Genomic DNA, 16,180 nt, shown 5'->3' with positions numbered 1-16,180 from the left:
CTGAGTGTTAAAAGCTGATGTGTACATGGCATGTGACCCCAATGCCGTCACGTGCGCTCTCTGTGGTTGCAAATACTCCAAAGTATGCTATAAAGCAAACCACTTGTCACGTGCTCCTTAAGTATTGATTGTGTGTAATGGAGTCCTTCTTACCTGGTAGAGACTCACCCGTATACAATTCTGAGTAAGTAAATGTAATATATTCTGCGGTTCGCTCTTTGTTATTATGGGTATTGTCCGTCAAATGATATTAACATTCAGAAAATACTAAATTAACACACTTGGATGAATTGCAAACATCAAGAAAATGTTCATTGTTAACCGGAATCCATTCTCTTAAGCATCAGGCTATAGACCCGTTGAAGCCTTCCTTGTGAGCACTCGTGTAATCCGTGCACGACCGTGTCATTTCACGGGCAGTTACCCTGTCTGTGCATTTGACTTTTGTTTTGGCCTCGGTGACGTTGCACGGTAGTTCCACAGCCGGCGCAGATCTGTCAGCGCAGAAGCTGCCTCTAGTCTCGTCAGGGCCTCTTCACAGGCTTGTTGCACTGCTGCGACCCCTCTTGCTGAACGTGGTTCTTTAACCGCTTTTCCCCAAATGCAATCCTGCTTTCTTGGCTTTGTTGGGGCACTGAACCCTTCTGGGAGGCAAGCATTTGCATTGCCATTCGTTGGCAGTCGCCATGTTGAAACGCAGGAGTTTGGTAAAGACAGAGTTTGTGTCGTAATGCAACATATTTGCCTTGTATGTGATGCATTGTGAGCTTGCAGGGACGGTGCAGGGATGTCCTGCAAGCTTTTTGTTGCTAGAGCGCCCGGCTCGCCCTCAAAAGGGCTCTCCTTGTGGTGCCTGAAGGCCGCTCCCTTCCCCTGCTTCATGGTGGTGCCACGCTTGCGGTAGAGATGAAGCGTGCACGGGGAGGAGTGTCGCGCATAGGGTGCTTAGAAAGCAGTGCACCCAGTGCTTTAAATGGGCCGGTACTGTCCGGTACGGAGTACCGGCCCGTTTTTATTTTGAGGAGGAGAGTACCGACACTTCTGGCACTTCTCAGAAAGATGCAGGTACTCTGCTACAGAGTACCTGCACTTTTATTTTTCCATTTCAACCACTGAGTGCACCTGAACATGTTAACCAACACTGCCAAATCTACTGTCCCCTGGAAGATGGCAAGTAAAAAGTGCCATCTTTGCATGGTAGGAAGGATGAAGTCATTGGTTATGCTTGGGCAGAGTCAGGAAGAATGCTGGCGAGGAGAGTTTGTTGGATTCATGAGCGAGGTGAGACTGAGTAAAGTTTCAAGGCGCTCTTCAGTATTCAGAGACAACCCGCAGTCGAGCGCCCTTCCTGGGTACAGTCCCGCAGAGCCTCGCAGGGGCACAACAAGCTCCCTCTTTAATCTTGTTGGCTTTGCATTATTATCAGCAACGCTATTAGCTCAAACTTTTACTAATGCGAGACCTATTGCATTGCAAATGCTTGTTAGGTCTAGCCTACGCAGTGCACATGCACTGCATAGGAGACCTTTAGCCGCCGTGCAGCTGTTTTTCCAAGCTCATACTCGTGCTTGTGGTGGCATACGCCTGGCAGGAGTGCGCAGCAGCGCGCCACAAGCACGAGTATGTGCTTTGAAAAAGAGCAAACAGCTGCTACTTAGCACGCGCACACTCCCCCCACCCCTCCCACTTGTTCACTCTTGCGTTTGGTCTGCTTTTTTGTTCGTCTGCATCTCCGCTTTCACCAGTTGGTGTGCCCGTTTCTGTGCCTTCTTAACTATCTGCACCTCTTTCCTCGATTCAGGCCTTCTGTTGTGCTCCCCACAGCTTAGAGTTGTGCTCAGTATTTCAAACTCCATTTGCGTGTTGCACGTATTTTTTTTTTTCAGCAGAGCATTCTCTCTCAAACAACATTCTCTCTAACTCTTCCCGGGCCTCCTGTTCTGTTCCCCCGCTGCCCTGTCTCTTGTGTCCTCTTCCTACCCATCTCTTCCACCGGACCCTACTTCACAGGGACTGTATCATACTGTCCTAGCGCCTGTCTCTCACATTTGTCTCCCGTCTGTCGCTGCTGCAGCGCACCTACTGGCCTCGCAGCTTGTCTCTCAGGACAGTGCACCCCCCAGGAGACGGGTACCTCTGGACCCCGCCCCTACCAGCCCTGTCTACTTTCTATCAGACCCTGCGAGTCCACGTCAAACTCTTCCTCTGCCCAGTCTGTCGCCTCCTCTTCCTCCTCCCATTTCAGCTTGTCTCTTCAGTTCATTCCCTGTACCCCAGTCACCATCTCTTAATCTTCTAGCGACTTACTCTTTCACTTATCTCCCCTCTTCCAATGCTGCCGTCGTGCTCGGGCACTCAGTGCCCTTGTCTGTCACCTCTCCTTCTCTCTGCCCTGCTTCCTCTCCCCTATATTTCCTCAGTCTTGTGTCTACTCCCTCCCCCTTGCTCTTTCTCCCTCCCTCTCCGCCTCATCCTACTCTTTCCACCCCCACCACCCTACTCTACCCTCTCTCCCTGTCCCTAAACCCTTTCCTCCCCTCTTAAGTTCATGCACTCTCTAAAAAGCGGTTATTTTCGCCAACAATACTTGTTGTTTAGTGTTTAAACAAGCATTGGCATAGCAAATAGGTCTCGCTTTTGGGACCTTATAAGTATTTACTTATGCAGCACAATATCCTTGGTGCAACAACATCAACTGCTGCATGGCTAAACACTTATAAGGTCCCAAAGGCGAGACCTATTGGTTATGCCAATGCTTGTTTCCCAAGTCACCCTGTACGAGCACTCATGTTACACCTTTGCACATATTGGAGTAACCAATCATTGACATGTACACAGATTGTTCCATGAACTTTGAACTTAATACATGCTGGGTGCAGCACCGTTCATTCAGGTTATTTGTCTTATTTATTTGAAAAGATATTGAATTATGCTCTTTGGGTACCTTAAAGAAATAAAGGTCCCTCCAAACAAATATGGCTGGTACCGACTCGGCTTTCTTTTTGTATCAATGGCTACCCAGGCCATGAGGTTCACTGGGTTACGCAAAAACCAAAGGAAATGATGGACGGAGTGTTGAACATTGCAAGCACTCACCCCCAGTCAACTGATCTGGGTTTAATCCATCACCGTTCTTTAGCCCACTCTGCCACCCCAGTTCAGACATGGCCATATGCAAATCAGTCTGACCCTGTGCCTCATGGGGACAGTCCAGCCCGAACTGCCAAGTTCCCCCATGTGTCTGTAAAGGGCAATTATCCTTGTCAATAAGAAGTATTGTTACTCAGCACACCAAAGAAATATCCTGAGAATAGTACAGCTCCACAGTTAGCATAGATCAAATGTCCATGCGTCCGTAAAATGCAATACTCAAATCCCATTATTATTCACTACTTTACTGTTTATTTTCTTATAAAAACATTTTTGATTGTAGCCATAGCCAACGCGTTTCATCCCCCATGAGACTTCTTCAGGGCTTAATCAAATTCCATTTGCAAATATAAGTTTTCACATGTGGCCCTCCGATAGTATATGGAAATTGGCCTTTACGGTCCGGTAAACTGGGTCATTTCCGTTTAGCGTCCTATGCAGCATGCGTGTAAAACCCTATAGGGATGGGGTCAAGAGAAGCCAAACCCCACTATAGCAGCATGAAGCCTAAATGCACAGGTAGGGGGCACAGAAACTATACCCCACTAGTAAAGTGTTTGGAACAACTTGACTCACAAAGGGGTTGCCACAGAACCCCCTAAAATGATACACAAAGGAAAGTACTCGGGGTGGAGAGCACAGAAATCTGAATCCATGAGGAAGCTGTTACAGAACCCACAAAAATGATAGCCCTCCCCAGTCTACAAGCGAGAAGGCGATTTCTCGACTAGGGTGTTACAAAACCTAGAACTAACTTGATGTGCACAGAAATGATGCCCAATGTCCTGCAAAGAACAATGAAGCACTGCCCTCGCTTCAAGGAGAAATTATCTTTATTATAGTTTCGAAAAGTTGGAACGTCAGCGAGGGACAGGAATTATTTTTAACTCACTGGGATTTAGACAAAGAAACTAGAACTGTAGGGTCAGGTTCCGCCCGTAAACGATGACTGCTGAGCCCGTTATGGATTCAATTAGGTTTATTTACTCTGTCGGAGGGAGAGCACGGGCCGCCATGATTGTAGCGCCCACCGCCCTAATGGCCGCCGCAGCTCCCATGATACTTTGCGCGGTCATGTGATGATAGAAAGCTAGACCGCAACACCACATATCTTCGCCCTTCAACAACACCAACAATGAGCACTAGTTCTTTATGTACACAACCATAACAAAATTGACACCACAGACTGGAGCGCCAGGAACCAGAACAATTACGCATTTTTTCATAAGAGGGAGGGCCGGGGAAGGAAGAGGAAAGGAAGGAACATACAGTTGAGAGAACGTACGCAGTAACAGGGTGATTACATATCAAATTCTCTGTATCTCTTAGGTAGCACAATCGCTCTGCCTGTGCGTGTGATGGGTACTTGTGTCCCTTGTGCCTCTCGTGTGTGAACTTGCTTCCCCAGTACTCCCCTCCCTGGCCCTGTCGTGTGCAATGGGAGTTCCCTTCGTGGTGTCTGGGTCGCGGATGTCGTGGCACTCTTGGGGTATGCTGTGTCGTGTGGCCACGTAATTACTCTGTTCCTGTGTGGTGCCAACAGCACATTCCATGTCTCTCATCGTGCCATTTCTCTGTCTGTTAGTAGCTATTCCATCCTCCTCATTATCCAGCTCCCACCCAGTATGTCCGGTATTTGTGGATGGGTCATCCTTGTTCCATCTGATCACTTTATTGCATTTGGCCATTCTACTGTGTGACTATTTCTTTCCATCACTTAATAGGGCAGAGCGCAAGTATGTTTCTCGGACTTGTAAGGGCTCGCTGAACTTGCTGTCTCCCTTCCTGCGTAATTGTCCAAGCTTCACCCTGACCCATTCCCTCTTTGCTAAGGAGACGTCTCGCTCTCCGTGCTTGTTGTAGTTGTCCATGTAGAGGTTCTGAGCCTTCTCCAAGTTGCTTCGGACCACTTGCTCTGTAATGTGAGGTTCATCCAAACAGCGTTATCTCGTGTGAACGGCTCCCGGCCACATAGGATCTTGAATGGACTGTAGCCAGTCAGGGTAGGGGTGATGCGCTATGCCCAGACGGTGTTCCTGATTACTGTCTCCCAATTCTTACCCGCACTGATGGCTGCTTGCACGGACCCCATGAGCACTCGGTTGAACCGTTCCACGAGGCCCTTGCCGGCAGGGTGATACACTGGGGTGTGTTTGGTTGTGACTTCATTCCTTTTGGTGAAAGCCTTCCACTTCTCAGATGTGAATTGGGGGTCGATGTCGCATGTGATGACTTTCGGGATCCCTTCTCACAAGAATGTTGTAGGAAGAAAAGCAATGACAGTTTCCGTGTCCACTCTCTCGCATACTTCCACCTCCGGCTATTTGGAGTATCGATCGCTAAGGACAATTGCGCATTTGAGTACGCCCCAGGAGTCCAGAATGGGGCCCAAAATGTCGACAGACCACTCCTCCCAAGGGCTATTGGGGGTGATGAACTTCCCTAGAGGCGGTCGTAGCAAGGTCAGGGATTTGTCTGCATTGCCACACTGCTCACATGCCCTCACATACTTCTCCACGTGGTTGTCGATGGCCGGCCACCAGTAAGATTGTTTGACTCGTCTCTTCGACTTCACTATTCCTAAGTGGCCTTCATGCAGGATAGTGAGCAGGCGGTCTACTAACTGTTGAGGAAGAATGACTTTGTCCCCTCGTAGTAAAAATATGGCATCATCACTAATGGAGAGTTCGTCTCGCACCTCCCAAAAATTTCTGAGGTCGCTGCTCACGTGCCTCTTCTCAGGCCAACCATGCGTGACGAACAGTTTCACGCTCACGAGTTGGGGATCTGCGTCATATGCGGTCTTCCAGTCTTGCGCACTAATCACGTCCTCCTGGTCCATCGTGAACGCCACGGTGTATTCATCCCATTCCGTGTGTGGCGGCGCCCCTTCCATTGCAGCAGATCAACTGAGGTAATCTGCCACTTTGTTCTTCTTTCCCGGTAAGTATTCGACATCGTAAAGGAAAGTCCAGCAGTCTGAGGGTCATCTTGGCAATGCGCGGTGTGGCACTGGCGTGTCCGCTAGATGTGAGGACTTTAACCAACGGTTTGTGGTCCGTTCGGAAGGTGAACTGGGAGCCCCAGAGATACTGGCGGAATTTCTCCGCGGCCCAAATGGCTGCGAGCATCTCCTTCTCTATGACGCTGAACTTCTCCTCGTTGGGAGCGAGGGAACGGGGGCGACACTGACGGTGGTTTCCGTGCCATCCGTGGACATCTGTGACAGGACTGCCCCCCAGGCCTTTGTCGCTGGCATCTGTGGTCAAGATGGAAGAGGCAGAGTCGTTAAATCCATGTAGGGGACCGGCGTCGCAAATGTCCCTCTTGACTTTCTCAAATTCGGCATTGGAGGCTGCCGACCAGCTGAAGGCATTTTTCTCTTTCAAGATTTGACGGAGGTGGCGAGTCTTGGTGGCGAAGTTCTGCACGAATTTACTGTAGAATTCGGCTAAGCCCAGGAACGAAAGAACGTCCTCCTTATTTTGATGTGTGGGTGTAAACATGATAGCTTCAACATTGGCTTTCTTTGGCGAAATTCCACTGTCACTTATTTCGTGCCCCAAGTATGTGACGGAGCGGAGACCAAACTTGCATTTCTCCCATTCCGCCGTGCGGCCGTTGGTCGACAGTGTCCGTAGCACCGCGATCAGTTTTTTGTCATGGTCTGGTTTTCCCCATGACCAGTATGTCATCTTGGAAGTATAGGACTCCACTGGTATCTTTGAATAGTCTGTGCATGAGTTTTTGAAAAACTGCGACCGCAGATGCCAAGGGCAAATGGTATGCGCCGAAACCTGTAGCATCCGAACGGGGTGATGAAGGACGTTAATTTCCTACTTGAAAGGTGAAGCGAAATTTGGTGATAAGCCGCTGTGAAGTCTATGGTGGAGAACCATTTGATCCCCTTGGTCTGAGCTAGCATTTCGCTGATTTTGGGTAATGGAAATTTATCCACGATTATGTTTTTGTTCAGTTCCCTGAGATCTATGCAGAGGCGCACTTTCCCATTTGGTTTACGGGCTACTACCAACGGTGCCAACCATTCCACGCTTTCGATTGGTTCAATTACACCGTTGTCCTCCAGGCACTTCAGTTCCATCTGCACCGCTTCCCTACACTTGAACGGGATGTTCCTAACTTTGTGGCACACAGGTACGGCGCCTTCCTTAAGGCAAATTCTGTGCGTAAATTTGGAAACCTTGCCTATAGTCCCGCCGAAGACTGATGGGAAGTCTTCTTTCAGTCTTCCCTCTTCCGGTGCTGGCGGGTTGTCCATCATGAGCACTTGTATCTCTCCACCTGGGTTGAGTTGGATACCCAACGACCCTTGATCAGCCCACCCTAAGACAGAGGGTCCCTTTTCCGCACATACAGTTTGCCTACAGAGGTCCTTCCCTTTAATTCAAATTGGAGTGGACGGAAGCCTACCATGGGAATCTTATCCCCTGTGAAGGTGACTGGATGGACATCGGTGGGGTGTAGGTAACTACCTAAGGTGCGGACGAAGTCCCTTTCCCAAATGTTGCTTTGAATTATGGTGTATGGGGACCCTGAGTCAGCTAACATGGAAACCTCCAATGGTCAACAAGCAAGAGGGTTTCTTACTACTATAGCAATAAATTCCCAGAATCTGGTCACCATTGCACAAAATACTGTCCTCGTCAGCATCCCCTTCCACCCCCTCTGTCTCAGATTCATACATAACATACTTGACTGTGGCGTTGCTAGGTTTCCTTCTACAGACTTTGCCGAAATAACCCACCACCCCACAAAATGAACATTTAACTCGGAAGGCCGGACATTGTCTGTCATTTGCTATGTGCGTTTGGCTCCCGCATCTGTAACAAGTGCCTTTGTGGTTGCTAGGTGATCTGTTGGGTCCTGTAAATTTAATCGATCAGCTTCCTGCCGTTTCTCGCCCCGGCTGTGGGTGGAGGTTTGTCGTTGTGTGCTTTCGTGCCACTCACTTTGCACACCGTGGGTTTGTTCTTGCTGTCTTTTTTCACTGCTAATGCGTATCTTTTGGACAATTCTGCCTTCTTCCAGATGGCTATAATCTCATTAAGGGGGAGCATCCCCACTCACCCACAATTTCTGTTGTATGTTCGTATTGACCGTGTGCATTATGATCCGATCTCGCACGAGATCATGAAGGTGGCCAAATTTGCAAGTCACAGACAGTCTTTTCAGCACAGCTACATAATCTTCCATAGACTCTGTTTTGGTCTGTTTCCGTTGGAAGAAATTATAATGGTCTATGGCAGTGCAGACAGCTGGTTGATAGTGACCGTCTAGGTCTTCCAACGCATGCTGAACGACATCTTCATCAGTGGCAGCCCTAGTCTTCTTTACCATGTTCTCATACACTCTTAAACCTTCTGGCACTAGATTGTGCAACAGAATTTTCTTTTTGCATTTGCTTGAAAATGCTTCTTCCCCTTCATCTTTCAGAGCAGAGAGATAATTCAGGAAGTAGCCCTTCCAATCCTTCCTCTTCATTGCTGGTTTGCCCGGCTTCGGCAGGAAGGGAACTGGGTTGGTAAGGGAGAATGTCTGCACGCACATTTTAGTGATAGGCTGGGCTCGGGACTGCAGGAACTTCTTCAGGTGGACGCAGGAGTAGCGTACAAGCAGTGTTTTGCGGGCAGGGGTGGCACTGTGCGACTGGGAGCAGACCCTGTGTGGCCGTACTGCTGCTTAGCCTGGGGTCAGGGCTGGATCTGTCTAGAGCGTCTCTCCCAACAACCAGGAGCACTTGACTTGGCAGGCTGTAGAGGGATAGAGGCAGGTGTACACACGTGATGGTTGGCAGGCACTTCACCAGAGGTAATTGGAGAACTGTGCCTCGGGCAGCAAGGTGTGAATGCCAGTCTATGATTTGAGACCCCCTGTAGGCGATCTGCTCCTTCACCCTGCACAATGACACGCACCAGGCACTTACTGTAGGGAGGCCGGTACGTGGTGAACCTCTGTGGTATTAGCGTCGGTGCTGTGCTATGCCAGGGCAAGCTCCGATGAGTGCAGTGACAGGTGGGCGCCAGATGAGTGAAAATCGGGAAACGACACTGGCAGCCGTGTGTCCCGTTGTAGCACTCCCCCTCCGATCTTCAGACGTCGCGTTCTAGCGTGGCAGCCCGGTACAAGCGGGGATCGAAGGCCTCTGCCTCTCGAGGTGTACACCACCTCGTCGCCAGTTTGTAGGGTCGGGTTCCGCCCGTAAATGATGACTGCTGAGCCCGTTATGAATTCAATTAAGTTTATTTAGTCTCTCGGAGGGAGAGGGCGGGACCGCTGTGATTGCAGCGCCCACCGCCCTAATGGCCGCCGCTGCTCCCATGATACTTTGCGCGGTCACGTGATGATAGAAAGCTAGACCGCAACACCACAGGAACCCGATAGAAAGACAGAAACCAAAGCTGAGATGGCGTCACAGTAACCAGAACATAAGCAGGAGGTACAGGACACCTCCCTGCCAGTTGATCTGCCTTGTCATTAAAACGTATTCCTAATGCATACATAACAAGCAGCGCAGGTCACCTTTGTGGGAGGGAGTCCTCATTTTTCGGGCCAGTGACTTCGCTACCACAAAGTGGTAAGTACCGACATCTCGCGCTGACAACTGGGTGCGCGCGCCTAGCGACTGCTCTCCCAAAGGCACTCACTCACCTGGCCGACTTCTCAGCCTCCGGGTGCGACGCCCGGCGCCCCCATCCAAGCGCCAGCACTGGGTGAAAGCTCACGGCTGAGGTGACGGGAGTGTCCTGCGCCCTCTTACTGCCTGCAGTGGGGCGACAGGCAGCACCAGCCCGACAGGTGACAGTGAGGGAGGGGAGAAGGAGGGGTAAAGAGAGGCCAGAGGGAGTAGAGACGCGAGGAGGAGGAGCTAGGGCGGAGAAAGGGGTAGGAACGGGAAGACAGAGAGGAGAGGCAGGGAGGCCACGAAGAGAGGAGAAATAACAAGCATTTGCAATGCACTAATAGGTCTCGTAGTTACGAGGGTTTCAGCTATTGGCATTGTAAATGACAATGCTTTTTATTTATGCGTTTGAAAACCTGCAAGCTGTGCGTAAATAAGCACTTTGTACTCATAGTCGTTGCTTACGAGAAGCAAGGCTGGCAATCTCTTCTACTGCCAGCCTTGCTTCTGGTAAGCAAGGACTATACGTACAAAGTGCGTGTTTATGCACCGCTTGCAGGTTTTTAAAACAAATTAATAAATACGGTTCACCAGAGCAGGGGCGGCCTTAGGCATGTGCAAGCTGTGCACCTGCACAGGGCCACCAAACCCCAGGGGCCACCACGAGGCCCCTGGCAGGGATTTGGCGCATGAACGACTGAGGCGTGCTAAATCTAATGTGATGCACGCTGAATGGTTGTTCTGATACTCTTTTCCTTTCTAACCCAGTCTCGTCTTTGTGTGGGATCGGCCTTGTTTCGGGCTCTTCTGGTAGGTCTTGTGCTTGTTTAGAACTTTTTTTCCAGGAGAATCGAGCTTGTTTTAATAGTCCAGATCTGGCACCTCCGGAGGCTCGCATGCGCGCGCATGCGCAGTGCCCGCGAGTCCTGCAGCGAAGGGGTTACAGAAGCCCCATGCATCACTGGCGGCAGGAGGGGTGGCAGCACCCGTGCCCGGCGTGCAGCGAGCAGCACCGAGACCGGCTGAGGCCATGCACCGGCGCGCCTAGAGACCCTGGGCAAGAAAGGCCGCCTTGCAGAGGATAGCATGCCAGTGTGCAACCTTTGGTGCCAGCTGCGAGGTGAGCAGCCCGAGGGTCAGGGCATGGGGAGGGGGAGTGAGGAGGTCAGCGTGTGCCACTGCAGAGTGAACCCGAGGGAAGGTGAGCCATTGGACGAGGGTGTGGGGAGCCCTGGGGAGGAGGGCAGATCAGGCATAGGAATGTATCCCAGCCCGTGGGGGTGAGGAGCCGGGGGCGTGGGGAAGGTTGGGTGAGGATGTTATTGTAGATGGTGTGTGCTTTGGGTCTGGGTGGAGGTAAGCCATGTGAGGTGGCGAGCTGGAGGTATTCTGGTGGTCATGGGAAGGGAGGGCATGATGAATCGTGAGAGAGAGCCTCTCTCTCACGATTCATCTCTGAGAGGGCGCGGGTCGGAGAGGTGGTCACTGTGCGCCAGGTGTAAGGAGTGGTACAGATCGGCGCTGTATGTTGAGGGAAATGTGAGTCAGGAGTGCAGGGGCGGTGTTTAGTTGTGGCTGAGGGGAGGCATGGTGACTTTTGGAGGTGTAACTTGGGAGGCACGGTCGTATTGGGGGGAAGAGGAGAGCAGGGTACGAGGTGTGAGACGTAATGTTAAGGATTCATTAAAATGATTACAATTACTTATCAACAATCATGAAAACAGAGTATGAAGCTGATACTTGTGATCTAATGAGTGGATCTGCCTGCACAAATCTTTTAAAACATCGAGTGTTCGAATGTACTTGGCATTTGGATATGTCTGTTTATATGGTGTTGAGGCAGACATGAAATGCAAGCACCTATGGATGGACGCCTGGAATAGGATGGCAGTGCCTACCCATGTTAACTCAATCTAATGCCCTTTTGCAGAGACCTTGGTAGGAGACTGGCTTCTTGATCATTTCTTTAATTACATTCCAGTGCTTGTCAAATGACTAGCAGAGAAAACTAGTTTAACTAGTCCTCAGTTTGCAATTGGTGAAGCAGCCTTCTCTGTCCATACTAGGGGCATAGTTACCATTGGTTCAGCAAGTACAGTGGTACTGAGACCCAAAACCCTCAGGGGCCCATTGAACCCTGATAATTGCTATATTCTACTTCCTGAGCAGCAGCCAAATGGGCCATTTTCCTTGCTTATGCCACGGCCCATGGGGTCGTTGGTACGCTGTGCTAGTGATTCGTACGTCTGCTTGAAAGTTGTCTCCTGACTGGATGTTCCTTGCACATTAATTTTGCTTCAGTGAACCTCTAGTGCCTTTTCATAGCCTTAGGACTCACTGTAATTAATCCTTGTTTAATAGGTGCTCTGTAAAGCGAGCAGAACTGTTTGCTGGAATATGGCACTATACAAGAAACCTTAATTAAATATATTGTATTTTGTCTTTTGACAATGTGGTAAAGTGGACGAGTCTTTGGTTACCTGTAGGCTGTCTTCAGGATCAGTTAGTGACGTACTGAGACAGGTCTCTGTGTGCCATGATTTCAAGGTAGCTTACTCTCTTCCTGCTAAGGTCACTTTCCAAATAGATCATGAACTATTCTCCAGGCTCTACTGTTCTCAGTGGACTGATAAAACAGACCTTGTATGCCAAGTCACATGATCTACCCTATAATTTTATAACACTCTTCAAATAAACCTTCCATATGTGGCTAGTCCTCATAATGTGTCATACATGTAGTGGGAAGGGTAATTACTATCAATCAGTCAGGGTTTGTAAAGCTCAGCTGCTTCACACATAAGGGTCTCGAGGCGGTGTGGGATTCATGCTGCTGGATCATGCTGCGTGTTGGTTGAACAGCGAGGTCTTGTAATCCTTCCTGAACTGCTGGAGCGATGGTGAGGCTCTGAGGTGCAGGGGGAGGGTTTTCAGGTCTTCACTGCCAGGTGGGAGAAGTAGCGGCCTCCACAGTTTTATCACCGGCTGCATTGGGTGGCTGCTAGGGAGATGGTTCTGGAACATATTTTCCTGGTAGGTTGGTGGAAATTCACTCGTTCATTAAGGTATGCTTGTCCTTCATTGTGTAGTCCAGGGAAGACATGGCTTGGCAGTTCGGGCTGGACTGTTCCCATGAGGCACAGGGTCAAGGCTGATTTGCATATGGCCATGTCTGAACTGGGGTGGTGTGGTGAGCAAAAAAACGATGGATTTAGGCCCAGATCTCTGTACTGGGGTGAATGTATGACATTGTTCTGCATTCTGTCCATCAACTGTTGTTTTTGCAAGAAAATAAAAATGACACATCAAAATCTTTCAGCAGCCGCCACTGCTGATTGTCTTCTTTTTTTCCCTACCCACTGCTAGCCTCGCCCGCTGCATTGCAAGCAAAATGAAGAGAATTAGAGTACACAAATCTGGTTATTCGAAACGAAAGAGAAAGGTGGCTCAGCAGGCTTTCGTAGTGTCACAGGAAGGAGCAATCCTGAACTTTATCACCCAAGGGAAACCTAAAGATGGAGAATCCTCTGGCCAGAGTACTGCTGATGCACTAGGTAAAACAGGCGCTGACGACCATAAAGAAGAACAAAAAAATGATGATATCCATGAGCAGAATGATACTCATGAGCAGACCAATGAAAATGAACAAGGTGACTCTGAAATTGATACAAACATGCAGCAATTACCAACTCAGGATGAGGATTATTACAAAAGACCCTCAGACAGAGAAACTGAAACATCATTCATCGGTCCATCAACATCTGGCATTCTGAAGGAGGTTCAGAGTTTACAGACGGATGATGCTGGTATTGAAAAGGAAGCCAAAGAGCAAGACCATGTTACAGACCCGTGTTCTGAATATGATTTATGTGATTGGAGGGATCCTACTTTGTGGCCGAACTCTCTTACGGACGCGCAACGTGTTTCTCTTGTTGAAAGGGGTCCCTCCAGAGACCCAGATTCTAAAACAAAGTATCCAAGTGATGAGCACTCAAAAAGTAAACGTTGTTTTTCTGTTACCATGTTACTGGTCATCTAACGCCTTTTCTGGACGTTTTATTAAAACACCTTCCTGAGCTCCGGCCCGCCCGGACCCCCCTCTTCCGGGGCCCCCTACCTGCGCTCCCTGCACTGGGCCACCATGAGCCTAGAGCCGCCCCTGACCAGAGCATACATTTATTGGTCAAACTCTGGTATGAAACACCCAGGCAGGAAAATGTATTGACTTAGGTACAGAATACTACTCCCCCTTGACAGAGAAGGGCAGTGAACTGAGGGAAGAAAAGAGTGCGAAAGTTAAGAAAGGAAGAACGGAATAGTGAGTAGAAATTGAAGAAATTATAGAGAAAGGGTATTGAAGAGGAGGGAGAACAGAAGTGGGATTGTGAAAGGTGGATCAAAGAGAAAAGAAGCAGAGGGAGGCTAAAAAGAATGACAACGCGAAGTGGAAAAGGAGTGAGGAGTGAAAGGAGGTAGAGTTGGAAAGTTGTGGAGAGCAGAAGATATTAGGGCAGAGAGGGACGGAGGGAAAGAGTATCATAGAGGACAGATGCAAAGGTCAGACTTGAAATGGACAAGGAGCCAGTAAGAAGCAAAAGGAAAAGACCGTGAGCGAAAGAAGAGAGGATGTTAAACTAAGCAAGAGGAAGGAATGGAACAAGAAAGAAAGGGAGAACATCAGGTGAGTGAGATAGCCGCTGTCGATATTTAGTATAAAAACAGTCCGGACGAAGTTTGTCCTCAGCACGGTTTAATGGACAGAGAACGTTTAGGCAGTAGTAGTGATTGTCTTGGTTCCCTGCTTCACCCTGTTTAACCACCTGTTATCACCAAAGCGCTGACTCTGTAGTCAAAATCCCGACTCCTCTATGGAAAATAGCCAGCTCTTCTCACTTCTGTACAACCATTCTCTTCAGTGGCGTAACAATTGCTCCCGCGAGAGGAGCCCCCCCCGATGTTCCAGGGGGCCCCCTCCGGCACCGTGCTTGGGTGGGCTGAGAGCTCCTGACTAGGCCTGAAGTGTATTGGCCCCCCCCTATGCACTTTGCAGGGGACACTCTGCAAGTATTGCTACACCACTGATTCTCTTTGACTCTTGCCTAAGCTCTTATGGTGACTTTTGTCAAACAAAGGAAACGGCTCATATTTAGCATGGTAACTGCATGCTGCTAGGTCTCCCACATTGTTCCCAGCATCAAGAATGGATTCCTTGCAGTGGAGCCAGCTTCTCCACTGGAAATAAGATTGGTGCCCATAACCTGCTCCGGAAAGGCAGTCGCTGTGCAAGACAATGGGCCCTACATGTTCATGGTCACTAGCCTTTGCTCCTACTCTGACAACAACAATGGATCACATTTAAAAATGGAGAGGATTCCAGATGTGAAACTGTTTCTCAGTACAATTAGACCACGGCCTCTCACCTCAACGATGAAACTGGTTCCCTCCCCACAGTACAAATGGATTCAGCACCTGTGATGCCACGGTTTCCATATTCTGTAATGCAGCTCTTTCCGGACACTGCAATGCAACTGGGTTCAGGCTCTGCAGTGGAACTGGATAGTCTAGCAGTTCTGGACACTCACTCTCCACCTGTGCCTTGAAGCTGGTTCCCGGCCCTGCAATACAATGGATTCAGCACCTACAATCCAGTGGTATCCAGATATTGCAATGAAACTGGCTCCACAGTCTACAATACAACTAGCTCCAGGCTTTGCAATGTAGATGGTGCTCTTTAGAGTACCGGAGCGCACACCTATCAGAAACTGCTAATGACCATGACAGCGCAACAGACCCTGATTCCGAACGGGTACTTGTGAAAGTTAATGTACTGCTTACCACGATTGTACTGGAACTGCAGTTTGAGCGTGTTTTTATCCAGAGGCCTCTGCCACCATCTCTGATCATAGACAGAAGCCCACGTCCTGGTTAGTACATCAGAAACTCATATATAAATATCTTTTTTTTTACCATTGCCATACAAATAAGCAAACATGGTGGAGTTTTAAGGCCTATTCTTTGTCGGTCGGTCTTATTATCCTCTCTTGCTCTACGCTGTCAGTCTTGAACAAGATAAATGAGCTCAGCTCAGAGCCCCAGCATCTCTCTTCTCCAATCCCTCCTACAGGCTACAGCTGCGTGTGAGAAAGTGGCTCTGTATATACTGTTCCCAAATAGGTACAGGGTGTACAGAGTCCACAGTCCCCAGAGGCTTGGCAGAGGCTAAAGTTAGATATAACCTTACTCTCTAAAGTGGTAGCTTGGTCGAGCAGTAAGGCGGTATCAGAGGACAGTGTAAAGCATTTGTTGTACACACTCAGTCAGCAAATGGTCTCACACACTCAATAACTGAACTCTAGGCCAATGGTTTATATATAAAAAATATATGCTTGTTTT

At 49.2% G+C, this 16,180-nt stretch overlaps 1 protein-coding gene across 5 annotated transcripts in view; it reads right to left on the bottom strand.

Moving 5' to 3' along the window:
• Positions 1 to 10,002, bottom strand: part of SLC22A17 (solute carrier family 22 member 17) — a 125,773-nt gene extending 115,771 nt beyond the window's left edge. For 2 of the 5 annotated variants that reach the window (XM_085646270.1, XM_085646276.1), the window contains exon 1: positions 8,239 to 8,856. In XM_085646270.1, coding sequence (XP_085502396.1) covers positions 8,239 to 8,718 — 480 coding nt within the window. In that variant the 5' untranslated portion in view covers positions 8,719 to 8,856. Of the gene's footprint in view, positions 1 to 8,238; positions 9,470 to 9,819 lie in introns of those variants that run through there. The other 3 variants (XM_085646282.1, XM_085646266.1, XM_085646289.1) reach the window with 3 other exon arrangements.
• Between the last annotated feature and the right edge of the window lie 6,178 nt (positions 10,003 to 16,180).

This window comes from Triturus cristatus, chromosome 1_1 (assembly GCF_964204655.1).
Source record: "Triturus cristatus chromosome 1_1, aTriCri1.1, whole genome shotgun sequence".
Lineage (NCBI taxonomy): Eukaryota > Metazoa > Chordata > Amphibia > Caudata > Salamandridae > Triturus > Triturus cristatus.
The sequence above is the reverse complement of the archived record's forward strand: the minus strand, read 5'-3'. Positions and strand labels throughout refer to the sequence as shown.